Genomic DNA, 26,720 nt, shown 5'->3' on the forward strand with positions numbered 1-26,720 from the left:
ATAGCTTTGCACGAAAATGTGAAGTTTTTGACGAAAACGATTGACAATCTATGCAATTCAAAAATGAAGCACACTTTTAATTTCACATTTTATCCATTATTTGCTTCATCTAAATAATTACTGTTTCAAGACCGTTAAAATACTGAATCGTTCGATTGTTTTACATGATATTTTTAATCTAGGTACTTATTAGATTAAAGTAGTTTTTAGCTGAAACAAAACAAGATGGCAGACAGCGGAGCCATGCACATGGTAGAGGTTGTTTCAAATGACCATAAAATGAAAGAGACAAATAAAATTGATTGTACGATTCTTGATTATTTCACGAAGCTTAAAAATGAATCCGAGTCTGAAAGAATAAGTGGTGGTATCGCTCTACTAAAATATCTAGTTGAACAATGCTCTGTAAGTGTTTATTTCAAAATAACCTCAAACTAATTAATTATTATAAAGCGCGAAAAATGATTATGGGTATTTAGATTAATGGATTATTTAGGAATAAATTAATGTTTTAGGATGAAAATGACAATCAGGAGTTTAAATATGCTATGAAAAGACTTATTCGGAGTTTAGGCGCGTCGAAAACTACTTCTAGAATAGGTTTTTATACAACTTTGACAGTTTTTTTAACAATAAACCCTGAAGCTTCGATAGAAAAGTTTTTATCTATAGTGGACACTGAATTACATCCAGCAAATAGTAATAGTAAAAGTGTAAGGAAACTAAGTTCCATTATGTTACAGTACCAAGTACTTTATAATTAACATTGCTAATATTATTTTAGGAAAATGGTGATATTTATATGGGACGTATATTAGCATATGGGACTTTAATAAGATCTAAAATGCTTTCGAACAGTACCATTGAATTACAAATACAAACTATACAAGATCTTATTAATTCTGGCAAGCAACGTAGTTACTTATCATTTATTTCTACCTCGTTCCTTGTCGAATTTATAAACCAAATTGACGCTAAATGTATAAAAAAATCTGTTTGGCCAATTATTGAAAAAGAATTTGGTAAACCATGGACAGAACAAACATTGGATTCATTTTATGCTTTACTGGTGATAAAAGGCAAATGTCCTGCACTCGTAAATCAACAATTTTCAAAAAAACATTTTGGTACAGAAGATATTATTAGCAAAGAGTCTATGAGTGACATAGCGAAAATGTTATTGGTAAGTACCGAATAGAATTTTATATATACTAACTATTTATTTGTTAACTTATATATATATAATTGCTATTTAGGATTTACCCAGAATTGTATCGTGTCATCATCCAGTATTCAAATTGTTTTGTGAGAATTTAATATCAATAAATCTTGTTACTGATTTTTGGGCATATATAGACCAAAAATTTATAAAACCATCTAAACTCGATGAATATTTAGCAATACAACTTCTGAAATTCATATTATCAAGTACCATAGATAAATCTATACTCCCATCGTTATTATCAACAAATTGTATGCAGCATATGTTAAACAAATTTTCTGGGTTTAAAAATCATAATAAAGATGAGATACTTCTTGGGTTTAAAGAAGTTTTAAATTTAGTAATATCAATTACAAATGATGATAGCACTAAATTAAAAACACAAATTGCTGTGTTTAAAAAACTGATACTGTACCCAGGCGATTTAATGATTGAGAAAAGGACAGGTACAAGAATAATTCAGATGCTTACTGGAAATTTAAGTTTAGATGGTATAAAAAAAGTATCAAAAATCTACAGAGACATAGTAGCAAATAATATACCCAAAGAGAAAGCAAATGCTAAAACAGAATCAATTTGGACAAATGCTGAAAGAATTTACGCTGCTCATTTATTGACTAGGTAAAGACATTTCAGAAAATTTTATATTAATTGTTATCATCTGTAAGGGATATAAATATTTATAATTTATTATAACATGTACTATATATTATTAGACTAATGGGACATCCGAAAACACTCGTGGACAGAGAATGGAGAGTAGATCAATTGAAATTTTTGTTTGCATATGGATTAGGTGAAATGACAAGTGTTGGAGTAGATTTGGCCTGTAAATATTATTTCTCTAATTGATATTATAATATATATGTATTTAAATTTTCATTTTTCTTTAAATTGTATTTTTTTCATTTTTAGCACAATTTAGGGAAACATTTTATCATGCATTAGATCATAAGTTACCAAAATTGAATGATCTACAAAACATGTTAAGTGAACTAGTTCACTTTTTAAATATTAATTTAAAGCAACAAATTATAAAATTGAGAAACCCATTAACGGAGGAAACAAAAAAATCTTGGGAAAAAGTGATACATTTGATTGAAATGTTAGAAAATAGTTCAAAAAAGACAGAAGCTGTGCTGGTATTTCATACCATGAGTTTGCATATGAGTTTACAGTTATTTTCAGATCCAAAAATGGCAATTATGGCCATTGATGAACTACAATGTTGCTATGAGAGACTTTTAAAGAAATCTAAAAAGCATAAAGCAGGTACTAATAAAAATGAAGACGAACCAGAATGGGTGGAAGTAGTTGTTGACTTACTATTGTCCTTTTATTCTAAAAATAGTCACTTACTAAGGTCATTAGTAGGATGTGTTTTTCCACATATTTGCCCTTATGTGACACCAACAGCAATACATCAAATATTAGCAGTATGTAGTTATTGTAAACGAAACTTGAAACGAAGATTGATAAATGTTATATGTCAAAATTTGTGTTTCTAGGTATTAGATGTAAGAAATGAGAAAGGGCCGCTTGTAGCAAAAAATAGTCTCGATAGTGAAGAAGATGAAAGTTCATCAGATACAGAATCAAATTCTGATAATGATATCGATGAATACAGTAATGAAGAAGATACTAATGACGAAGAAGGTAGCAGCAATGAAACAGAAACTTTATCGGATAGTGACCATGACTCAAATGAAGAATCAATGGATGAGAACGAAGATGAAACAGTAACTGACAGATTACGAATGGCAGTACGTCAGGCATTAGGTGATGCTTCCGTTCAAACTGATGATGAAGATATAGATGTAGACAATATTAATGAGGAAGAAGGAAAACGATTAGACGAATCATTAGCGGCAGCATTTAGAATTCTTCGAGAAAATCGTCAATCACGATCTAGAAAACAAGAAAAATCAGCTCAAGCTTTAACACATTTCCGAATTCGAGTCATAGATTTGTTAGAAACTTATTTGGATACTTCTCCGTCAATGCCAATTGTATTTGATATGTTACTACCTCTTTTTACGTTATTGGAATATTGTATAAAAGATCCCCATCAGAAACCTCTTCAAGATCGAGTTCGATCATGTTTAAAAACATTGTCAGCAGTGAAAAAGTTCAAAGATGCAGAAAAAGTTGATGAAGAATTACTAATAGTAATATTAAAGGTAATTATAATCTAATATGTTAACTGTTTTACATACAATTTAAATATGTATATTTTTAAGGCTTTGATAGAGAAAGGAGAAAGGACCACGTCGGTATATCATGAGATGAGTGATAAATTAGCAGAATGTTGTACATTCCTTGTGAGGTGTGCACAGCAAGCTGACATATCTATAGATACAGTAGTTCAAATTTATGGAGAAAATTTAACAGCCTTTTTTAAAAGAAGAGATTGTGTACTATCGCCTTTGTTGTTTAAAAATATTTTACAACTACAATGGGAGGGTAATTGGCAATTGGCTCCATTGCTGGTACATTTCCAATTTCTATTTTAGTTTAGAATAAAAAAGAAAAGAAGGTATAGGTTTCAATTAATATACATTCACTCTTATAGGTGGATTTTGCGTTTGACAGTACAGTAAGATCTTTTCGTCGAGGATATGCACTTGAATTTTTAACACTCTTTTACAATAATGGTCGATTAGTTCACTTGGATACAAAACATTCTGACATAAGAATGAAAATGGAAAGGAAGTTGTGCAGAAATACCATAAGCACACTTCAAGAATTATCCAATGTACACAAAACCGAAAGTGAACAAACTGTTATGACTAATGGTAATGAAATAGGAAAAGAAGTTAAACAAAGGTATATTTGTTTTCTTTTAACGCTGCTACGCAATATTTATCCTCATCATTTGCCACAAGCATGGAATTGGAATCTTATTGGGGATGTACTTAAAACATATAGAGCACATGCATCACTTGCTAAGGATACAAAAGTAGCATATAATAAATTAGCTGTACAAATTGGAATTCCACGTAATGTGTAAGTATTAATTGAAAAATTAATATAATATTATCAAATTAATATTTAGTAATATTATGTTAATTAATTTTTATTTTTTATTTCTTGTTTCAGATCATCTCAACAAAATAAAGGTAAACAGAATGATACAATGAATGGAGGAATAATAGATAGAATAGATAATATAGAACAGTTAAATAGTAAAGAAGAAAATGGAAGGATAGAAAACGATTCAGATGAAATTGTATTAAAGAAAAATGAATCAAAGAAAAAGAAAAAAAGCAAAAGTAAACAAAGGGATAAACAATTATTGAAAAAAGAAGCACGGATATTGCGGCAGAAGGTAATATCTGAAGGTTTCGAACCGTTTAAGTTCTCCTCCTTCGTCTTACATGAAGAATCGAATGAAAATATTTCAATGCAAAACGGAGACGCGAAAAATGAACAGAATAGTTCTAACTCTCCAAACAAAAGTAAACAAAGGGATAAACAGTTATCAAAAAAAGAAGCGCGAATATTACGGCAGAAAGTAGTTTCCGAAGACGTCGAACCCTTTAATTCTTCCTCCTTTGTTTCACATAAAGAGTCGAATAAGAATGTATCAATTCAAAATGGAGATTCGAAAAATGAACAAACTAATTCTAATTCTCCACAGAAAAGAAAACTTAAAAGTATATCAGATGGCAATAAAATGAAAAGAAGAAAAAGTACACAAACTGCTTGATACATGAAATGAAATCAATACTATCGTTATTTTTGTATAAGCATTTATAAAAATATGTATCACCAAAAGTTTGTACAGCTTTAAAATATATAAATAAATCTTTAACATAAACCATTAACATGTTTTATTAATACCACTTAACTACTTATTAACATTTCTGCATTAATATTCGTTTCAATTTCCTAATACTTATCAAAATAAAAGAAAGTTTAACATATACATATACCCCGACAACACAACTTTGTCACAGCAAGAGCATTGTGATGTTACTTGCGCCGCGTGATATCACTTCCATAGCCATTTATATCCACACCCGTCGATGGTATGATAGCACACGGTAACAGTGCATTCTAATGTTACCTTAGAGGTAAGAGAGAGAGCAAAAGAAAGATGCTATAGAAAAGAGTGAGACAGATGATGGTGACCCTACTATAGAACCCCTGGCGCCATCTCTGTGAAAAGTATTCAAACTGCTCGCACATAATTATCGACAGCGAAGTAAACTCAAGAACTACTAGCCCCATCTCCGTGGAAAATATCGAAACTAATGCCCGACCAGTTGCAGTGTTCCTCCAAAAGATGGCACTAGTAGTTCTTGAGTAGTTTAGTATTGTTACAAAAAGGGGAAAACTGTTTGAACGATATTGATGTATTAAGGTTAAGCACGAGGTACAGATATTTCTTAAAAATTTTCGAATATATTCCTACGTAAACGTTGAAATCGCTAAGAACAATGAAAAAGGGATTTAAACAACTATACATGGAGACTGGTAACTGGTACGATGAATATCCTAAAGGGGAAAGTCCGCATAAACACTCTAAATCAGAAGCAGAAGTATTGGATTTAAAAGATGAAGCGAAAAGATACTTAAATGCTGAAACTTCTCTTTTCCAACTAAAGGAAGCAAAAAGTACTGATTCGGAGAAAGCATGGTTAAGAACAGCATTGTCACAAGGAACAACCTCTGATAAAGTAGCAGCTGCCATTGTATTAGTACAAGACAATCCAAAACACAATTTAGCCAGACTTACAATGCTTATAAACCAAGTGCGAGTTGCAAAACATAATCAATGCGACATGATAATAAAGTCTTTGAAAGATCTGTTTTTATCAGATCTATTGCATCCACAATTTAAACTGCTTAAATTTGAAGAGCAAAACTTAGATCAGCTCGATAAATCTAACTCTGAAGACGCACTTGTTAAATCGGATATAGCAAGAAAGAAACTAATGGCACACTGGTATTTTGAGGACCAGTTACGTGAACATTATGAACGATTTGTAATGTCTTTAGCTACTATCGCATCCGACACAGTGGATGCAAATCGTCAAGTAGCAATACAAGTTATGACAGATTTATTAATAGGAAATGCGGAACAGGAACATAAATTATTGGAATTGATAGTAAATAAGATAGGAGATCCAAGTAGTAAAATAGGTTCTAAAGTTATATTTTGCTTAAATAGATTGTTACATGAACATCCTAATATGAAACTTGTTGTACTGCGAGAGATTGAGAAGCTATTATTTAGAAAAAATGTAGCACCACGTGCACAGTACTACGCGATCTGTTTGTTAACACAATTTCTGCTAACTAAGGGTGATGAAAAAATTGCTTCTATGCTCATTGAAGTTTACTTCGCATTTTTTAAAGCTTGTTTGAAGAAAGGAGAACCAGATAGCAGAATGATGGCAGCAATTTTAACTGGTGTGAATAGATCGTATCCATTTGCAAAAATGGATTCAAATGTATTGAATAATTATGTAGAATCTGTGTACAAAGTAGTACACTTTGGATCTTTTAATGTTGCTTTAAATGCTTTGAATCTATTGTATCAAGTAAGTATATAAATTCTTCTGTCTTTTTATCATAAGATGTTCAAATTTTTATTTTCACATTTTGTATAGATTACAGGTAAAGATGAAAAACAGGCAAGTAGATTTTATTGTGCATTTTATCGAAAGCTACTAGATCCACAAATAGGAGTAACAAATAAACGTGCACTATTTCTTAATCTATTATACAGAGTGCTTCAAAAGGATCATAACAAACAACGTTTATATGCTTTTATTAAACGAACCTTACAAATTACATTATACTTTCCTGCAAATATGGCATGTGCTACTTTGTATGTAATATCCCAAATTTTGCAAACACATACAGAATTAAGAACTTTATTGCTAAAACCTCGTGATTATATTGATATTAGCAATGAAAATTTCGGAAATAAAGATAGTTTGAAAGATACTGATGTATCTAATAACAAATCTGACTTAGAAGATTCCATTTTGTTGACAAATGTTATATCCGAACATGATAAAACTGAATCTGAAAATAAAACAGTAAATAACACGCAAATTGATTTCAATGCACAAAAGAAATACGATCCTTTCTGTCGTAATCCTTTGTATGCTGGAATATCTAAAGATTTAAATACAGAGCTGATAGCATTATTCAAACATTATCATCCAAGTGTTACATTATTTGCATCTACGATCCTTGAAGGTATTGTACTCCATAGTGCATTATATGTTATTTCTACATAAATTCATTTTATTGTTACACATAACATTAAAGCTATAATATATATTATTTGTATGTATAGGTCGACCAGTTGAATATACAGGAGATCCATTGGAAGATCTATCGTTAATGCGTTTCTTAGATCGTTATGTTTTCAAAAATCCAAAAAAGTTGGAAGACAAGAAAGTACAGAAAAAAAATGATCCTTTAGCACAACGTACAGGATATACACCCAAAGGTATTAAGTGTATTCCAGTTGACAGTCCCGCATACCTTAATCAAAGAGAGGAGCATATTCCAGTCGACGAATTATACTTGTATCGATATTTAAAAAAGAAAAAAGGCTTCAAACATGAGCCTAAAAGTCAAGATGACGATGTAGAAAGTGTTAATAGCGAAGAATTTGACGATATGCTAGATAGATTAACGGATGGTAAAGATTTTGGAGATTTAGATATTGCGGCTGATATTAGAACTGGAAAAAAGAAGAAAGGTATATTAGCCATAAATTTTATATTTTAATATACCTTTTATCTAAAAATTATTTTTAAATATAACTGTTTTACATCCATAAAATATTTATTATACTTACAGATATTGAAAAAGAAGATGAAGATTTAGATGATGGTAGCGCCAAAAGTGAAGCTAGTAATGATTCTGACGATATGGATGATTTTGAGGAAAATTTGAGCGAAGACGACGAAATAGACGATGAATTACATAATTTAAGCGATGTTGATTTTGATATGAATGAAGATGATATAAGCGATTTAGAGTTTAGTGATGATATAGACAATAATGAAAACGTTTTGGATGATAACATTCGATCGAGAATAAATAAACAAATAATGAATCAAGATCGAAAAATAAATAACAAGAATAAAAACTTAAAAGGAATTGATAATAATATATTTATATCAGCGGAAAAATTCTCAGAAATGTTAGAAGAACATAGTAAACAAAAACAGAAATTTGGAGGTACAGATGCATTTAATACTGCGGATGGTGCAAGTACAAAACAAGTTGAGTGGGAAATAAAACGGCATCAAAAACTTAAAGGTCCTTCAAATAAAAACAAACGGAAAGGTGCTAAACTTTTCAAAAGAAATGTAAAAAAGACTAAATGCTGATTGTAAAATAAAAATATTTTTAAAACTATTATAATGTTAATGAAGACGTATTTTTAGAAAATTGTTTTATGAATTATATGAAAAGAATTCTTTAATTGATATTTCATACAAGTTAATAAACTACACATATACTTATATCCTAAAATACTATTTTACTTCAGTTTCAACCTAAATCAATATTAGTTTATTAATATATTTTTAGTTTTATTGATAATAAAAAAGTTTAATTTTCAAAATAAGAGAAATAGCTTTATTTTATACTGACAGAAATATCTGTTACTTTTCTGTTATAATATCACTGTTATCTTACATTAAAGTAAATATTTTTACAATTACAAAAAGACATTTCCATCCATATTTTATGGACATTGTCATGGATTATTTCGAGAAAGGTAATCGAATTTTCCAATTTCTTTAGCAACTGAAACAATTATCCATATTATGAATAACTATTATGTATAAATACTTATTTATAATACTATAAAGTAAATTAAAAAATGAATACTTGGATTAAAAAAGAACGTTACGGAAGAAATAAGTTATATTTAAAATGTAAACATTTTCGACCAATTTAATACTGAAAATATCTATTAGGAATTATCTTTTTTTGTATTTTCTCTAAATTTTTATTACATTTTTAATTAACTTCAAAAACATCCACGAAAATGAAACTACGTTACTCTTAGAAAGAAAGTAACAGTTGCAAAAGAAGTGGTATGTACAATTTTTCATAATTTTTCATTAACAGTGGTATAGGTATGTAATAAACTTGATTTGTTTCTTCAATTTTACTTTACCTCATTGATCATAAAAAACATTTAAGTTTGTAGTATTACTAAAAATAGTGTATGCAGAAAGAAAGAAGCTTCAGGATTTGTCAAATATGAAAGAAAATAACGTGTACTTTTACATGCATTACTGTACAATGACCAATAATTATCATGTTTCTTTTCTGTACATGCTATATTTTCTATTATATTCGACAAATTCTGAAGCGTGCTGTGTACGTATATCGGAAGGCTGGACGCTACTCTGCATCAGCTTTTGTTGAACTTTCCTCATCGTGAGTAGGGCTGTGCCATGTCAATCGTTCTTCATAAAACTTTATTACAATTTGTGGACATTTTTCATTGGCGATTCGAGCAGGGACTAAATCTGCATCATCTGTCCCTTTCCATTTCATTAAAAACATCAATTCCCCACTAGAATCTGTTGCGCCGATAATACGTTCGGGCTCCAAATTTCTATCAAAGCCTATACCAAATAAAATAGCAATAGTTAAAAAGAAATTTGCGTATATTATTTAAAATCAAGCTACTAGACATGAAAAATTACCTTCAGGTTTCTTTTCTTCAGTCATTTTTTTCTTAACGTGAGTAGACGCTGGACCACTCGTACTTTTTCGTTTCTTTTGTTCTTTATCTTCGTGTCGTTTTCCAGCTACAGCTGCTTCTTTCTTTTTGCGTTGCTCTTCGAACTGGGCAATTAAATCTGGACAGTCAAGATTTTCTTCTGGTTCCCACGTATTTTCTTCGTTAGAATATCCCTTCCATTTTAAAAAATACTCAACCTAAGTAAAGACGAATAGTTAATAGATAGCTATTAAAATGTCATAAGCATATATACATATATTTTAAACTGCTTACTTTTCCTTTCACTACTCTCCTGTCCAAAACTTTTTCCACGCTGAATTCCTCTTCTCCTTCAGCTTCTGCTGGCGATGAGTCTTTTCCTTTGCTCATTCTGCTTTAATACTGAAAATATATATATACGTATATATATAAGAACATAATAAAGGATATACAAATAAAAATTGAGAAATTAAATAAAGAAAAGTGTTTTACGTAGAAATTTAATTACGACTAGAACAATTCGTCGGACTCGAATAATGAATTATTGAAAGAAAGAGGTTGGACAAAAAATGATTACAATGTAAAATAACAATACACTTGATAATTTTGCAAGGAAAGAGCTTGAAAGGTGCCAAGAGAAAAGAACACGGTGCAAAATGGCGGTATGGCAGCCGGGAAGCAAATTTTACTTGTTGAATTTATGTGTAAGTTGTATGATAAACAACGTCAATTTATATCGATATTTATTGCAATTGTATGTGTAAATGTTTAGTCATAACTTTTAATTATACTACTTACCTCCAAGATAAATATAATTCACACCGAAAAGAAATGACGAATGACACGGCGTGCTTTCTCGCGTTCTAGCGTCTTCTTACTGTGTTGCCGCGAAAAATAACAGGCCTACCAATACATTATTTAAACGGATTTCACAAACTCACACGTGTAGTTCTTTCATGTTTATACAATTTATACATTACAATATATTTTATATTATTTATATATCTATAAATGTATATTAATAATCAACTTAAATATATACAGCCAGAAAAATTTTATTATAAAGAGTAATATTAAAACAAAATACATTTTTACCATCGATGAAGATTGTTTGGAATATCACGACCTATCAATTTAAAATGTTTGTACGTTAAACTCTTTTTAGAAATATCATCTATTCAATATCTTTTATTTTAAAGTTATTAATAAATCGATATATACTATTTTTAACTCGTTATTTAAAGATATTTTAATTAATTTTGTTTCGTATGTTATAAAACAAATTTTCATATAGAAAAGTTACATTTACAATACATGTATATCTCTTCTGAAAATCAGGGACGTATATAGAGTTAAGTGTCTGAATATTTTTAATGCAAACAAAATAATTTTAATACGTAAAACTATATTTGTAGACGATAGATAAAGGACAACATTGAAAAATAATAGATTGTTACATTAAAAAAATAACTAATTTATTTTAATCTTGTGAATTTATTGTCTCATAATACGTTGAATGTTATTCTAATAGATGTCGCTATAATTTAAAATTCTAACATTGATTTCGTATTCTACAAAAGTAATAGTTTAAACGGCGCTGAAAATTTGGTGTTGGCAAGGACTTCCAAGGTATTGTTAAAATAGAATTTGCAAAGTAATAGTACAGGGTATAAATCATTACAATTTTGCTAATGTTAATTTAGAAATATATTGACATTTAACTTTATTTTGTATGTAACTTGTAGACTAATATTCGAAATGGCTGCCCGATCCGTTGTTAAATATTTACGTCCAAAAACTGTTGTAACACAAATTCATAGATGTGCTACATTATCTGCATTCGAAATACAACATAAAACCCCAACTATAAAAAAAGTAATGCCTATACCAAAAGCACATTATGGTGGGCGACATACAGTGACTCTTTTGCCCGGTGCTGGAATTGGTCCAGAATTAATGACCTATGTAAAAGAGGTATAAAAGCATCATTTATATATTTTTATTAAAAAATGATATTTTGAATATATTATCATAAATGTCATTATTTACATGTTCTCTAAATTATTAGACAAAATATTCAGTTATATTTTTGAAGAACCTGTTAATACAATGAAAGGCTTATATAATTTATTATATATTTGTTATATAGATTTTTAGTTATGCTGGTGTACCAGTAGATTTCGAGGACATAGACATTGATCCAAACGCAGATGATAATATTGATTTAGATTATGCTATTACATCGATCCGCAGAAATGGTGTAGCATTAAAAGGAAATATTGAAACTCGTAGTACAGAAGCTGGTGTACTTTCACGAAATGTTGCCCTTAGAAATCAATTAGACCTCTATGTAAACGTTTTGCATTGTGTATCATATCAAGGAGTAAACTCACGACATAAGAATATTGACATTGTTATTGTAAGACAAAATACAGAGGGTGAATATGCTATGCTGGAGCATGAAAGTGTAAAAGGTGTTGTAGAAAGTATGAAAGTCATTACAAGTACCAATTCTGAGCGTGTTGCAAGATATGCATTTGAATATGCTAGGCGAAATGGAAGAAAAAAGATTACAACAGTCCACAAAGCAAATATAATGAAACTCTCTGATGGATTGTTTTTAGATATATCGAAAAGAGTTGCAAAAGATTATCCAGATATTACCCATAACAACATGATTATTGATAATACTTGTATGCAATTGGTCTCCAATCCACATCAATTTGATATTGTATTAACAACCAATTTATATGGAGCTATTGTATCGAATGTAGTATGTGGTTTATTAGGTGGTGCTGGTTTACTAGCAGGTAAAAATTATGGTGATCATTATACAGTATTCGAGCCAGGTACTCGTAATACTGGAACAGGCATTGCTGGAAAAAATATCGCTAATCCTATTGCAATGCTAAACGCCGCTGTTGATATGTTACGTCATCTTGGACATAAGGAACATGCTATTTTAATTCAGAATGCCATTAATAAAACCATTAATCAAGGTGTTCATACTCGTGATCTTGGTGGACAGGCTACAAGTAGAGAAGTTGTTGATACTATAATGAAACATATTAAATTAGCATCTAATTAAGACTGATAAAATGTATCTCTTTGAAAGTTAATACGTTAATGTAGAAATATAAATTTATTAAATTTTGTTTTCTAATATGAATACTTTCTATCGTTGGCTAAAATATTAGAATGTTATTTTATGTCTAACAGCAGTAACAATATTCTTCCAAGTTGCAAAAAAATTCTCCACAATTGCATAAACTGCACTATACAAAACTATTTTTAATCAAGATGACAAATTTAATACTTGTAATATAGTAACAATTGATGTAATGACATCAAATACTGAATTGTATTAAGATCCAAACTATGTAAAATACATATTATAAATGATAGTGCCATAGGCAGTAAATATTGTAATTATATATAGAAGATATATTTGAAATGTAAATGCCTTTTTATTCACATCTCGTTAAAAAAAATAATTTAAACATGTATTTAATAGCCTTATTTTAATGAATTTATCGAACAAATAATTTGGTTTATAGTAAAATATTTTAGAATCAACTTAATTTATTTCATTTATTATGAAATATTGTAATTTATGCATATGCAAAATGGTTTAGACAGAGAACAGTATTTAACATTATTAACAATATTATGTCATAGGATACATGTAAATATCATTAAAATTCTGTTTTACAAATAGTGATTTAATTTTGTAGAAGTTGTAGTACTAGTTCCTCATCTGCTTTCAAGTCTGTATTATCTGTTTCAACAGATATTTGTTGTTTCTTCTTTTTCTTTTTGTATTCTTCTTGCGTTATGAGTTTCCTTTTAGATGGTCTGTAAACAATAAAAATATGATACCAAAGATATAAATGTCACTGAAAATAAAGCAAATATATTTTTGTAAATAAAATGTGTTTAATGTTTATTATGATAAACGTGTACCTATGTATGTTGCTTTCCTCCTCACTTTCTGAAGATTTGGAAGCATTTGAAATTTCATCACTTCCTTGTTGTTTGCCATAAATTTTATCTGGGTCTGGTAACCAAGATAAATCTGGTCCACTATATTCACTATCACTAGTATGATCGTCAGTTTTATCACTAGCAGCATGTTCCATTTCATCTTGATCAGTCTTATCATCTACTTTTTTTCTCTCAGCTTTTAATTTTCGTTTCTCTTGTCTATGTTTCTCTTTTATTTTCTCCCTAAAGCGTTGCTTATCAAATTTGTCTTCTTCCCGTAATATCTGCTTAGCTAGTTCTATATTGATCCCAGAATCTCTTTCATTTTCATATTCTCTAGCTAATTTAGAGACTTTAACTTTGGCAGGATCTAACAATTCCTATAAAATAGAATATTTCATGATTGTATAGAAATTCATGTGTTTATAATGTAATTGTGCTTATAACTTATGTAAAAAAATATACTGAACCTTTCCTTCTTCATCAAAAGTAATTTTTTTGTTCGGTATTATCTTTTTCCGAAGAATTTTTTTAGCTACTGCAGATTTTGTAATTACTTTTTTTTTGTTCAAGATTTCGTTTTCGTTGTCCTTAATAGTAAGTGGTATATCATCAACGTCTATATTTTTTCTTTTCACAGTTAATATATCATCGTCATCGCTTTCATCTGCGTAAAATAGAAATAAAATATAGCATGACAGTATAATAGTATAAATAAGACGATTATTTATAATTTGAAGAATTTCATTTGTTTTACATACCAATTGTAAACTTATCAGGATTTATTATTTCAGATGTAATATTTTTTTCATTTTTCTCAAAATCATTATGTCTGTAATAATTAATATCAGTTTGCTCATTTACATCACTCTCTGGTTTATTATTTATAGGGAACTGTTTTTCGTCTTCTATATTTTCATTACTTAATTGTAATTTTTGTTGTATTCTTTGAAGGAATCTAATCCTTGGAGGTATAGCTAACCCCAGAGACCTAAAAAGGCATCAATATAAAATGATAAAGTCATGATTGTAAACGTAACTTTAAATATTATAGTTACTTATGCATTTTACCTTGCAAATGAATCAGTATTTAACGCATGGACATTAAAAACTTCTTTATCTTTCATTAAAAATACAGATTTTACATATGCAATAAATGCTCTTTGAGCGCTTTCTTTCAGTGCTACGTCTCGTGCTAATAGGGCTTCCATTTTACGTTGTGGTGATTGTAATTTATTTGGGTTAATTCTTAATTAAAAACAGTGAACACATAAAATCTTTTTTAATAATTCACATAGAAAAATAATTTAAACTTACTGTATCATAGATATTGGAATTTTTCGTTCTTTAAGTTTTTCAACCATTTTTTCTTCGGAAGGCAGTAGAACAAGTAAACTTTCACCACCCTGTTGAAATCTAGCTGTCCTACCAGCACGATGTATATATGCATTTACATCTTCAGGACAGTCCATTTGTACAACCCAATTTACAGCAGGAAAATCTACAAATCGTTTTAATTGTTAATAAAGCTTTTCATTTGTTTTAGTATTCCTATGCAATTTTTCTCTTTTACCTAATCCACGAGCAGCAATATCAGTGGCAAATAAAACTGCAAATTGTTTCTTACAAAAAGTTTCATAAATTTCCATTCTTCGAAGTTGATGTAAAGTACCATAAAGTGCTAACAAACTTATGCCAGGTCTTAATCGACAAAATACTTCATATGCATATTTTACCTATAATATAATTAACCCAATAATTACTTTAACATTTCACAAAATAAAATTAATAATTAAATATTATCATACCTGTTTACAACTGGAGAAAAATACAATGATTTTCTGTTTCAAGTGATTTCGTATAAATGACCATAACATTGATATTTTATCCTCTAAAGCACAAATAACATAGCTCTGTTCAAGTGCTTCAGGCGTGGTATGTGTAGCATGTTCATGAACAGATACATACATGGGATCTTTCAAACTTAATCTAGCTAAATCCCTTACAGATCTATTAAAAAAATTAGATAACCATATTACAATCGTAACAAAGAAAAATCATAATTTACTAATTTTAAATACGCATACTTTGTTTGTGTTGCAGAAAATAAAAGAGTTTGTCGTTTTGGAGGTAAGTTCTCGATTATAGAATTCATTGTTTGTTCAAAACCCATGTCTAAACACCTATCAGCTTCGTCTAATACTAAGACCTAAAATTTCAGGAATAAATAAATAAATATTTGTAATTTTTTATTGCCTTTGTTCAAATAAATCATTTATATTCTTATGTTTATTTACCTGCATATTTACACAATCAAATAATGGATTTTCATCCATATGTTGCAATAAACGTCCAGGAGTACATATAACAATGTTGCATTGGTCCATACGTCGTTTTTCAAATTTTAAATCTTTTCCACCAATAATAAGACCAGCAGAAATATCATGATACTGTCCAACTTTGCGTAACGTTTCATATATTTGGTAAGCGAGTTCCCTGGTTGGTGTAATAATGAGTGCGCCAAGTCCATCCAATCTTGTCCATTGTTTACAATATAATATCTCTAAAACCTGAAGTAATTTGTAAGTTAGTTTTCATATAAATAATATCATTTAAATATTACATAAGTGTCCAAATTTCGTTACTGGAATAAGAAATGCTAAAGTTTTGCCGCTGCCAGTTTTTGCTGCTCCTAAAATATCATTTCCACGTAACGCCAGTCCAATACTTTGCCTTTGAATATCCGTCATCTCTACATAATTATTCTCTGCTAGACCTTTTAAACTTCTTGGTGATAAAGGTAAGTCTGTAAATTTCGTTACCTTCGTCTCATCAATCTGTAACAATGTTTTAATGCAATTTTGTGGATGGAAACATCGTTTTTACAAATTTTGAAGAGGTGATTGGAACTTACAGAATCATATTTCGACTGTAGCTCTGAAATTATTTCCGTCTCAGGTATTCGTTTTTTCTTTGGATATTTAAATTTTATTTTATTTTTTTTTGACATTATGCACTAGTTTACAATTATGTTTACAATTAATATCTGGTGAAAGCACATGGCAATGATAGCAATGCTAGCAGCGCCATCATCATAAGAAGTGGGTACTGCCATATTTAAATTGGTCTGTGAGGTATAAAAGTATCATGTAACAGCGTAATTAGATATTCATTAAAATAGTGAAAAAAATGTCCCAATTAAATATCTTTTCCTTAAATCTTTCAATAAAAATCGTATATTATGTATAATACGCTAACAAAATTAATCAAATATTTACGGCATCTCCAAATAAATGATTAAATATAGCGTAAAAGTGATACCTTTAAATACAAAATTGATTGTTATATTAACAATTTTAATGAATTCATTAAAAAATAATTCATTTCGCGTTCAAGTTTATTTCGATCGTTAGGTATATTCTCTGATGCTCTAAATGTCGACTATTCAGAACAAACAGAGAACACTTGCAAAGTAACTTAAGTCGGGAAGTAATTAATCAAAAGTCTCGAGGAAGTAATTAATTGAAACTTTCATAGTTAAGCGATGACAACATTCGCCATGCGGAACAATTACAAATAACAAGTCCGAAATTGTCGGTGTAATTCTTACTTTAAATGCTCCTTACAAAATTATTCTACTCAGTAGTATAAGTGTATCTTTCTTTGAAAGCTAAAAATCGAAATCGGACATAGAAAATGCCTGGTTGACAAATCGTTCTACTTTCACGCGCGATAGAATTTTGTCTCTCATTCGCGTGCGCGCAAAAAAAAATTGCACTTGTCCCGATGATGAAAAGATCCCTGCCCTATGCTACTGTATTCTCGAGGCGCCGCCACGTGTTATCCGAATCAGTGTCAATAGAAGAGACGCGGGATTGTCATTAAAAGACACATGTGTGGAATGCGTGTGGATCGTTGCATTGGCATTCGCGAGAAAGAAAGGCGGGGAGGCAGAGTATTAGAAAGGAGGGATCGAAGTAGAAGAAGAGGAAACGGTAGCGTTTCGTTTAGCGTTAGGAGGGTGACTGCACTGTGAAGACGATTGTATCCAGATAAGTTGCTCGGTCCTCCTAATCCTCGCGTCCGATCCGTCGGTTCTACGCGGTTTCGCCGATAGTGCGTGTCGTTTTTACAGTGATCGATATAAAGAGAAGTTCCCTATGAAAATCATGATTTGACGAAGAAAGGGTAGCATGCGGCGGGACCACGTGAAGCAGCAATGGAGAACACTGCGACTGCCTCGCAACATCCATTCCGTTTCTTGGACATTTTGCCTTTTCGTATCATTGTATTCGGTACTGGCCGATATTGCTTTGCAAGATATGGGTATTTATAATTAATAATTATTTAATTCAATTAATTACTACTAATTATTATATTAACTAAAAGTGATGAAAGATAGGGTGTTTAACTGTAACTGCTGCGATTATCGTTTCATAGACTTACTATCTCAAGAAAACCCAAACAAATAAAGTTAATAATTATTTTAATATAAGACCAAAGTAAAGTAGGTTGCACTTATTTCAATCTGAGCGATATCTATAAATACAGGCATTCAAATCGTTCTATAAAGAATGGAATACCAAGTTCGTTTACTATTAGATGTCTTTTTAAGTGATGCCTATTACATTAATTGAACCGCTGTCCGTAGCATGCAAAATTGTATGTTCCAGTCTGGAAAAGAGGACTTCTTAATAGAACTGGTTTAAACGTTTGTCGCAACGACACGAGTTATGTCTTAAGGGTTCAGGGGTTATTGGGTTTCTAGTTGCTCATTGTGCCGTCATCGTGCGATCATGCTTATTTAATTACACTTTTTTTTCACTCGCGAAATCATAAACGTCTGTTCTAAGATAGATCAATTTAGAGGATTATATACATTTGGAGAGAGAGCTAAAAATGCAGTTAATTTTCAAGACTTTATCAATCGCGGTAACTATAATTTTAAAGAATACCTTGCACTGTTTAAGAAATGAATTGTATAAGGTATTTAAATTCAATACGAAGTAAGATTATATAAATTTTATCTATAGAAATAACTATAAAAATATCCCAAGAAATATTGTAAACATTATATCTTTGGATAAATTTGTAGTGAACGAATTACTTAAATATGACATGATTGGTTTCTCACGATTTCAGACAAGAATGTCGTGGATTTAGTGGATGGTACCGGAATGTTACAAGAACCTGTCGGAGTGACAACAATCGAAAATCGCTGCCACAGAAATGAGACGGTTGCATACGAAATCGCGGAAACCGCGTTACTGACGATCAATACGAATACTCTGTTTCCCACTGGCATCGTGCGTGATTTCTCCATTTTAGTCGTCGCCAAACCAAAAATCGGTCGGTGGTTTTTTAGATATTTTTCGAGTCAAACGTGAAATTTACTCATCGTTGCATGTTTTCAAAACTGCACGACGTATCGCTAAACCGTTAAACTGGTTAAGTTAACAATGATTTAACGATTGCAAAATTAGGGTACCCAGCTGCCACGTTGTTTGCCATCTATAGCGATAGCGGTGAGGAACAGTTGGTGCTATCATTGGGCAATGACATCACTCTTTACTATAGTACAACCCCTGATGATCAGAGCAAACCCATTTCGTTCGGAATTAATATTTCCGATGGAAAATGGCATCGTTTAGGGATCAGTATTAAAGGCGATACCGCGACATTGATCCTCGATTGCACCCAGCAAATTTCCAAAGAATTACGTAGAAATCTCGACGAAACTATCAGCGTCAGTGGTATCATAATCATTGGACAACAGATTGTTGATGGCTACATGTATTCGGTCAGTGAAGAACATGGGAATGTAGTTGCAATTAAGTTTCCGACAAAATCTAATTTAACGTATTTTGTTGATATCGTTTACAGGGTGGCTTGGAAATGTTGAAGATTGCTCCGATTCCAGACGCAGCTTATGAGATTTGCACAATTTTCGCGCCAGATTGTAGAAATCAATCAAGACGTAGATTCGATCAAAATAGTTATTCAAACATGCGGAATCCTGTAATACGCACCACTTCGTCTACCTATTTCGAGGGTACAAGTATTGGTAGCAATCGGGCAGCCCAAAATTCTAGCCGCGAGGGCGATGTTCTTTCAAACAGTAGATCGTATTACGAAACGAGTTACAATAACTTAAATTCGTCTAGAAATTATGGTAGAACTCCAACGGTATTCCGATTAAACTCTTCGTATAGTGAACAAAATGAAAATTTTCCAAGAGAAACGGAGGAAGATTACGAAGTGGATGAAAACGAGAATGTGTCGGTAGAAGACAACGAAGATTATAATTTAACTTTCAGATCCACAAATGCAACGAATGCGCTGAAACCAAGCACGTTTCTTCAGAATCAGACTTTGTTCGTAAGTCGATCGCTACTGTAATTGATCAGAAAAATATTTTTCTTATTTTCAAACCATTACATAAATATTAGTTAATAAACAAAAAACTACGAGTATCACGTTTTTAGACTTTCAACAGTATTGGTTCAACCATCGTGGATCAGTATCAAACTACGACACCAGAAATGTCTGAAACTTCTGACAATTTACTTGAAGGAAACCCAGGAGGCTTTTCTGAAGGATCATATTACAGTCCCGCTTATTACAGTGCCAGAGGTCCACCGGGACCACGGGGCTTCCCGGGGCCTCCAGGCGTGCCTGGGCTACCCGGTAAAAAAGGAGAACCCGGAAGAGATGGGTTGGCAGGTTTACAAGGAGTGACCGGTCCACCCGGTAACGTGTTCATAATACCAGCACTGAATCAACAAGGAAACGAGAAAGGACCGGATAGCCAAGTGGAAGCTTTAAGGCAAATGCTTTCCCAACATATGATGGCCATGCGAGGTGCTGAAGGTCCTATGGGTCTGACGGGTATTCCGGGACCCGAAGGACCGTCTGGACCTCAAGGACAGAAAGGAGAACCCGGGGAAGTTGGTGAACCCGGACTTCGTGGTGAAAGGGGTCTGTTACATAAATTTTTTTATATTAGATATTTTTTTCTTAAATGAAGTTGCTCTACATTTCGGGAATTTATGTAGGGATTCCTGGGAATAGTGGGAGGGAGGGTAGACGAGGTCGACCTGGGAGAGATGGAGAACGAGGTCTAAGTGGACAACCTGGAATGAAAGGAGAACAAGGTGTTCCTGGATTGCCCGGACTACCAGGAGATAAAGGCGAAAGAGGACCCCCGGGTGCCACTGGCGAACAAGGTTTACCGGGTCACGAAGGAATGCAAGGCGATGATGGTCCTCCAGGTTTACTAGGTCTGCCGGGTGAAATGGTAATACCAATACCGTAAAATAATTATTAACTATCAAAAATAAAAGTTTATACTTAGTATATTACTTTAGGGACCTAGAGGATTTATAGGACCGCGAGGTTTTCCTGGATTACCTGGGAATCCTGGTATTCCTGGGACTGAAGGTCCACCAGGAGCGAAGGGCAACACTGGACCTGTTGGTGCTCCTGGTTCACCGGGTCCTCCTGGTCCGATTGGACCCGTTGGTCCGCCTGGACCTCAAGGTCCTTTGGGTCCAACTGGTTTAGTTGTAAGTTTTGGAAAAATATAATTTGTTTAATTACTTATAGTTAATATTTGATTTGAAATTAATATGAGATACTCTTTTTAGGGACCACAAGGAAAGCCTGGAATTCCTGGTCTTCCAGGAGCAGATGGATCCCCTGGTCATCCAGGAAATCCAGGTGTGCCCGGAATGAAAGGTGAACAAGGACAGCAGGGATCACAAGGTCAAATAGGTTTTCCCGGAGTCCGTGGCGTGAAAGGCGATGAAGGTAAACGTGGAACATCTGGTGAACGCGGGGAGAAAGGAGATAGAGGTCCAGAAGGTGAAAAAGGCGATGCAGGCACAAAGGGAGAGCCTGGAGCACCGGGTCCACAAGGAATTCCTGGCTTAGAAGGTTTAGAAGGACCAAAGGGTTTTGAAGGGCCACGCGGAGAAACTGGATCAGTTGGTTCGCCTGGAGAAAAGGGCAAGACTGGCCCACCTGGTTTTATCGGATATCCGGGAAATATCGGTGAAAAAGGAGAGAAAGGTCAACCAGGAAGAGAAGGCCCTAGTGGAGACAAAGGAGAAAGGGTAAAAAGGACAAATCAAATAATTCAATGAAATGCAACATTTAATATAATGAGATAAATGTTATTGTAGGGTAGTAATGGTGCATCGGGAGAACGTGGTGAACCAGGACCCAGAGTACGTAAACACGAAAACATAAGACAGAAAAGATTAATCAGTAATTAAACTGTTATATATATATTGTTTTTTTAGGGATTTAGGGGAGCTCGTGGAAGACGAGGTGCAGAAGGATTACCAGGACCAAAGGGTGACACAGGGCAACCAGGACCTCAAGGATTACAGGGAGACCCTGGTCCGCCAGGTGTTGAAGGACCACGAGGTTTTATAGGACCTCCTGGACAACCTGGTCTTGATGGAAAGGATGGAATTTCTGGTCCTCCTGGAGAACGTGGACCAGTGGGTGATTCTGGATCACCTGGTCCTCCAGGTGCATCCGGTGTTATTGGACCACAAGGTCCAGCTGGTGAACCTGGGCAACCAGGAGAACCCGGAAGTCCTGGAAACCCAGGAGTTCCCGGAGAATCAGGTCCTCCTGGGGAGCAAGGAAAGGAAGGGCCACCTGGACCACCAGGGCTTCCAGGAAAAGAAGGTCCACCAGGACCAGGTGGTTTACCAGGATTTCCTGGTGAACGGGGATTAAGTGGTTTACCGGTTCGTTTCATTTTATTCAAAATTATTGTTAAAATTTATTGAGTTACAAAACTACTTTATAGAATTTACGAAATTGATCTTTCTTTTAATAAAGGGAATGCCGGGTGTAAAAGGGGAAATAGGACTACCTGGCGTTCAAGGTCCGCCAGGCGATAAAGGTGCTCAAGGAGAAGCTGGAAAGGATGGTGAACCCGGACATCAGGGAAGTCAAGGACCAAAAGGATCATCGGGACCAATTGGTTTGAAAGGCGATAGAGTAAGAGCAATGCACATAAATGAATTATTTAATCAATATGTCTATTATGAAAAGGAAATAAAATAGTACATTTGATTCATCAGGGTGAACCTGGGCTAGCAGGTCCTACTGGACGCGATGGTTTACCAGGACAACGTGGATTGCCAGGTTCTCCCGGTCCTGTCGGTGTTCCCGGAGAAGATGGTGATAAAGGAGATGTTGGACCGCCTGGTGAAAAAGGGTTCAAAGGATCTCAGGGAGAAATGGTATATTTAATTTAATAAACTATCTTTCGTATTCCTATACTGTTTTCTCCATAGGGTTCATCTGGACCACCTGGACCTCAAGGACTTCGCGGTGAACCTGGTGCTATTGGCTTGGCGGGTGAAAAGGGACCACCCGGAGAAATTGGAAGACGAGGACCAAAAGGTGAAGATGGCCCAGTTGGTGCATCAGGTCCTCCTGGTCCTATAGGACCACAAGGATTACCTGGGCCGCCAGGATTAAAAGGAGAAATGGGGGATGCTGGTGCAGTTGGTCCTGCGGGACCAGCTGGAAGTCCAGGTGAACAAGGACCAAGGGGAACCAAGGGATCTGAAGGTTTACAAGGTCCACCGGGACCTGAAGGTCGGCAAGGGCAAAAAGGAGAAGCAGGAATTACAGGACTACCAGGTTTAATTGGTCCCGAAGGAAAATCGGTGAAGAATTATTCTTTATTTATTCTTTAATATAATTTTAATCAAAGATTTAGAAATTAAAAGATTGGCATACCATAAAATATGAATCACAGGGTGAAAGAGGTCCTCCAGGCGCAAAAGGTGAAGAAGGGAAAAGTGGTCCTCCAGGACCACCCGGTAGTCGTGGCATAAATGGGCCAGAAGGTCCAAAGGGCAACGTAGGTCCACCAGGTTTTCCTGGACCGCCTGGTGAACCTGGTTTAGTTGGTCCAAAAGGAGACCCTGGAAAGGATGGTGAAGACGGTAAAGCCGGGGATCCTGGTCCACCAGGAGAGGTTGGTCCTCCAGGAAAAGAAGGATTACCTGGTTCACCTGGGAAACAAGTATAAAATTATACAATTTCTCTATTCGTGTAACACATTCTTAATAACGTAACAATTGTTGACTAACAGTGAAAATCGATGTTATTGAGGGGTCTGAAGGTCCAGCGGGAATGCAAGGAAGTCCAGGTCCGACAGGTGAAAAAGGGGATGCAGGTCCTCCTGGACCGCAAGGCCCACAAGGTTCTACTGGTCCTCAAGGAATACCGGGACCGACTGGTTTACCAGGTGTGAAAGGGCCTCCAGGACTAGCTGGAGAAAATGGTCCACCAGGCATGTCAGGTGCTGTTGGTGTACCAGGAAAAGCTGGACCGGTTGGACCAAAAGGTCCCAAGGGGGACAGAGGTAGACGTGGTTTGAAAGGACATCGGGGCGAATTAGGCCATGTGGGATTTAAAGGAGAACAAGGTGAAAAAGGAGAGCAGGGGCCTCGTGGTATTTCGGGACCCGAAGGACCCAAGGGTAATCAAGGACCGCCAGGTTTAATGGGGTTCAAAGGGAACGATGGACCTCCAGGTCTTCCAGGAATGGAAGGTCCATCTGGACTCAAAGGAAGTGCTGGAAACGATGGACCAAAAGGTGAAATGGGCCCTCCAGGACCTCCAGGTCCTCCCGGACCGCCAGCAGAACAACCGATGATTCCTCCGGAATTATTATTTACAAGAGAACAAATTCTAAGAAGGAAACGTGACACTTCGATAAATATGTAAGTCAGGTTGTAAGATACTCAGAGTTTAGAGTCATAGAAGTATTATTGCAATACTACGAATGATTTTAGAAACGAGGATGACGAGAAAGAGAAAAATTCAGAAAACTCCGTTAAAGATGAGCATATCGAAGGAGAATTGGGGCCTAAATTCCTGGACATATACACATCAATATACGCTATGAGACAAGAATTGGATCGAATACGTAAACCAATTGGAAGTAGAGAAAATCCTGCAAGAACTTGTAAGGATCTATTCTTCGGTCACCCACACTTTCACGACGGTCAGTGTTTTATTTATTTTTAATTTGAAGGCTGTTAAATGTGTCAACAATTTAAAAAACGTAAAACTTTGCAAAACAGGTTGGTATTGGATCGATCCAAACTTAGGAATGGCTGATGATGCGGTATATGTTTATTGTAATATGACGAATATGGGTGAAACTTGCGTATATCCGGATGTTCATACAAGTCAAATGCCAAATATACCGTGGAGAAAAGAAAATAACAAAACCGATTGGTACTCGAATCTACGTGGAGGATTTAAAGTGAGTTTAACCCATTTAATAAAACGATAGAGAAATTTTGAATAGTATGTTAATATATTATGGAAATTTCTTATGATTCATGCGCGTTCTGTTATAGATTACATATGAAACCATTGGAGTAGTTCAACTAAATTTCCTGCGTTTATTGAATCAAGAAGCCTACCAAAATTTCACTTACACTTGCATTAATAGCATTGCTTGGTACAATAATTTAAGTTTCAATTATGATTTCTCCTTACGTCTACTTGGTGCAAACGAAGATGAATTTTCGTACACTGCTAACAAGCCAGAAATTTTAGTAGACAATTGTAAAACTCGTAAGAACAAAAGTGAAACGGTGCTTCTGATTCAAAGTAAAAAGTTGCAACAATTACCACTGGTGGATTTCTATCCAGTCGATTATGGATTATCACATCAAGCATTTGGTTTTGCGGTCGGGCCAATTTGTTTCAAGTAAACGAAATATTCAAATTTTTATTGGTAAGACTGAAGCACGATTATACATTGTTCAATAATTGTCTTCCGTTATTTCTTCCCTGACATTGTAATTAGCGAGTAATTTATTAATCAGTTAAGATTATTTTTAATTTTTCCTCACGTATATGCACGTGCTTTTATTGACGGATACAATAGTGAGAATACTTTTTCGTAAACTTACAACGAGCACCATGATTCTTTTTAATTCTGACATTCGAGAAAATTGAAAAATGTTTTATTTAAAACTTCTGTAGAGTATAAAAGGTGCGATACGATAATGTTATTATTATTATTTATATGAATGTATTATTAATACTATACTCATTGTCATTAATATGTGATTCATATGAATTCTGTATGGCATACACTGAATTTTCACATGTTTATAAATAAAATGCAATAATATAATAACAATATTTAATATCATCCCTGTCTCATGAAATACTATTGTAATCTATACTACATATATATAAAAGAGCTGAATGTAATTTTTAATAGATATATACGGATACGGATCATAAGAAATATACTTATCACGTCTTATCTTAAGCACACTGCTCATTTACGAGACGTAACTTATAAACTGATTACGTATATCATCAGCAGTAATAATTATATTAATAATACCATAGTTTATGTTTTGTATCATTTATTAAATGTTATCTCTTATGTAGTTGTTTTACTGTGGGCTAAAATCTTTTAAGCCCCATTAACACTAAACTCATAAAATGCTATTATTTATCTGGTTTTGGTAGTAAATCAACGATATATTACTCGAATACTGTAGTAGTTTTTAAGTATATTTATTGTTTCACGTTAATTATACGTTACATGAGAAAATTATATTCATTGTTTGTAATTAGTATAACAACAATCACTATTCCGAAGTAAAACAGAGATTTTAAGTTATCTACAGTTTCGAAAAAACACCTTCCACATCGGTTTCGTGGTGTAGCGGTTATCACGTCTGCTTTACACGCAGAAGGTCGCCGGTTCGATCCCGGTCGGAACCA

At 33.5% G+C, this 26,720-nt stretch overlaps 6 protein-coding genes and 1 non-coding gene across 10 annotated transcripts; 5 read left to right on the plus strand and 2 right to left on the minus strand.

The window, feature by feature from the left end:
* Window positions 1–122: 122 nt before the first annotated feature.
* Mybbp1a (MYB binding protein 1a) lies at window positions 123–5,045 on the plus strand. The gene is made up of 10 exons (XM_076898563.1): window positions 123–405; window positions 516–713; window positions 785–1,183; window positions 1,257–1,843; window positions 1,939–2,051; window positions 2,138–2,658; window positions 2,731–3,402; window positions 3,463–3,711; window positions 3,795–4,228; window positions 4,322–5,045. Exons 1-10 carry the CDS (start codon window positions 226–228, stop codon window positions 4,929–4,931), a joined length of 3,963 nt encoding a protein of 1,320 aa, XP_076754678.1. The 5' UTR covers window positions 123–225; the 3' UTR covers window positions 4,932–5,045.
* A 518-nt stretch (window positions 5,046–5,563) lies between these two features.
* Noc1 (Nucleolar complex protein 1) lies at window positions 5,564–8,620 on the plus strand. The gene is made up of 4 exons (XM_076897834.1): window positions 5,564–6,771; window positions 6,841–7,438; window positions 7,539–7,949; window positions 8,051–8,620. The coding sequence occupies exons 1-4, from the start codon at window positions 5,665–5,667 to the stop codon at window positions 8,584–8,586; spliced, it is 2,652 nt and encodes an 883-aa protein (XP_076753949.1). The 5' UTR covers window positions 5,564–5,664; the 3' UTR covers window positions 8,587–8,620.
* A 694-nt stretch (window positions 8,621–9,314) lies between these two features.
* Window positions 9,315–10,851, minus strand: LOC143425622 (chromobox protein homolog 5). 2 transcript variants are annotated; one of them, XM_076898572.1, is made up of 4 exons: window positions 10,737–10,851; window positions 10,233–10,340; window positions 9,922–10,156; window positions 9,315–9,840 (listed from the first exon to the last, which is right to left on the minus strand). In XM_076898572.1, the coding sequence occupies exons 2-4, from the start codon at window positions 10,326–10,328 to the stop codon at window positions 9,614–9,616; spliced, it is 558 nt and encodes a 185-aa protein (XP_076754687.1). In that variant the 5' UTR covers window positions 10,329–10,340; window positions 10,737–10,851; the 3' UTR covers window positions 9,315–9,613. The 2 variants fall into 2 exon arrangements, with proteins under 2 accessions (XP_076754687.1, XP_076754688.1); XM_076898573.1 differs by lacking the exon at window positions 10,737–10,851 and adding an exon at window positions 10,534–10,558.
* Window positions 10,852–11,439: 588 nt separating this feature from the next.
* Idh3g (Isocitrate dehydrogenase (NAD(+)) 3 non-catalytic subunit gamma) lies at window positions 11,440–13,869 on the plus strand. 3 transcript variants are annotated; one of them, XM_076898569.1, is made up of 3 exons: window positions 11,440–11,567; window positions 11,684–11,912; window positions 12,088–13,869. In XM_076898569.1, exons 2-3 carry the CDS (start codon window positions 11,697–11,699, stop codon window positions 13,024–13,026), a joined length of 1,155 nt encoding a protein of 384 aa, XP_076754684.1. In that variant the 5' UTR covers window positions 11,440–11,567; window positions 11,684–11,696; the 3' UTR covers window positions 13,027–13,869. The 3 variants fall into 3 exon arrangements, with proteins under 3 accessions (XP_076754684.1, XP_076754685.1, XP_076754686.1); XM_076898570.1 differs by having other exon boundaries at window positions 11,490–11,598; XM_076898571.1 differs by having other exon boundaries at window positions 11,526–11,605.
* LOC143425620 (putative ATP-dependent RNA helicase DDX10) lies at window positions 13,516–17,002 on the minus strand. Its single transcript, XM_076898568.1, has 12 exons — window positions 16,837–17,002; window positions 16,568–16,759; window positions 16,220–16,492; window positions 16,010–16,131; window positions 15,731–15,932; window positions 15,496–15,658; window positions 15,240–15,423; window positions 14,994–15,170; window positions 14,684–14,913; window positions 14,393–14,589; window positions 13,902–14,302; window positions 13,516–13,793 (listed from the first exon to the last, which is right to left on the minus strand). Exons 1-12 carry the CDS (start codon window positions 16,930–16,932, stop codon window positions 13,661–13,663), a joined length of 2,370 nt encoding a protein of 789 aa, XP_076754683.1. The 5' UTR covers window positions 16,933–17,002; the 3' UTR covers window positions 13,516–13,660.
* Window positions 17,003–17,797: 795 nt separating this feature from the next.
* On the plus strand, window positions 17,798–26,063 carry LOC143425358 (uncharacterized). The gene is made up of 18 exons (XM_076898093.1): window positions 17,798–18,248; window positions 19,065–19,271; window positions 19,406–19,722; window positions 19,806–20,300; window positions 20,408–20,900; window positions 20,978–21,219; window positions 21,290–21,487; window positions 21,569–22,036; window positions 22,106–22,150; window positions 22,226–22,684; window positions 22,779–22,940; window positions 23,024–23,185; window positions 23,240–23,617; window positions 23,710–23,979; window positions 24,069–24,682; window positions 24,755–24,966; window positions 25,046–25,230; window positions 25,328–26,063. The coding sequence occupies exons 1-18, from the start codon at window positions 18,116–18,118 to the stop codon at window positions 25,685–25,687; spliced, it is 5,400 nt and encodes a 1,799-aa protein (XP_076754208.1). The 5' UTR covers window positions 17,798–18,115; the 3' UTR covers window positions 25,688–26,063.
* Window positions 26,064–26,647: 584 nt separating this feature from the next.
* Trnav-uac (transfer RNA valine (anticodon UAC)) lies at window positions 26,648–26,720 on the plus strand. Its single transcript has one exon. It is a non-coding gene; the product is annotated as a tRNA-Val (tRNA).

The sequence above is a fragment of the Xylocopa sonorina genome, chromosome 7 (assembly GCF_050948175.1).
Source record: "Xylocopa sonorina isolate GNS202 chromosome 7, iyXylSono1_principal, whole genome shotgun sequence".
NCBI classification, from domain to species: Eukaryota; Metazoa; Arthropoda; class Insecta; order Hymenoptera; family Apidae; genus Xylocopa; species Xylocopa sonorina.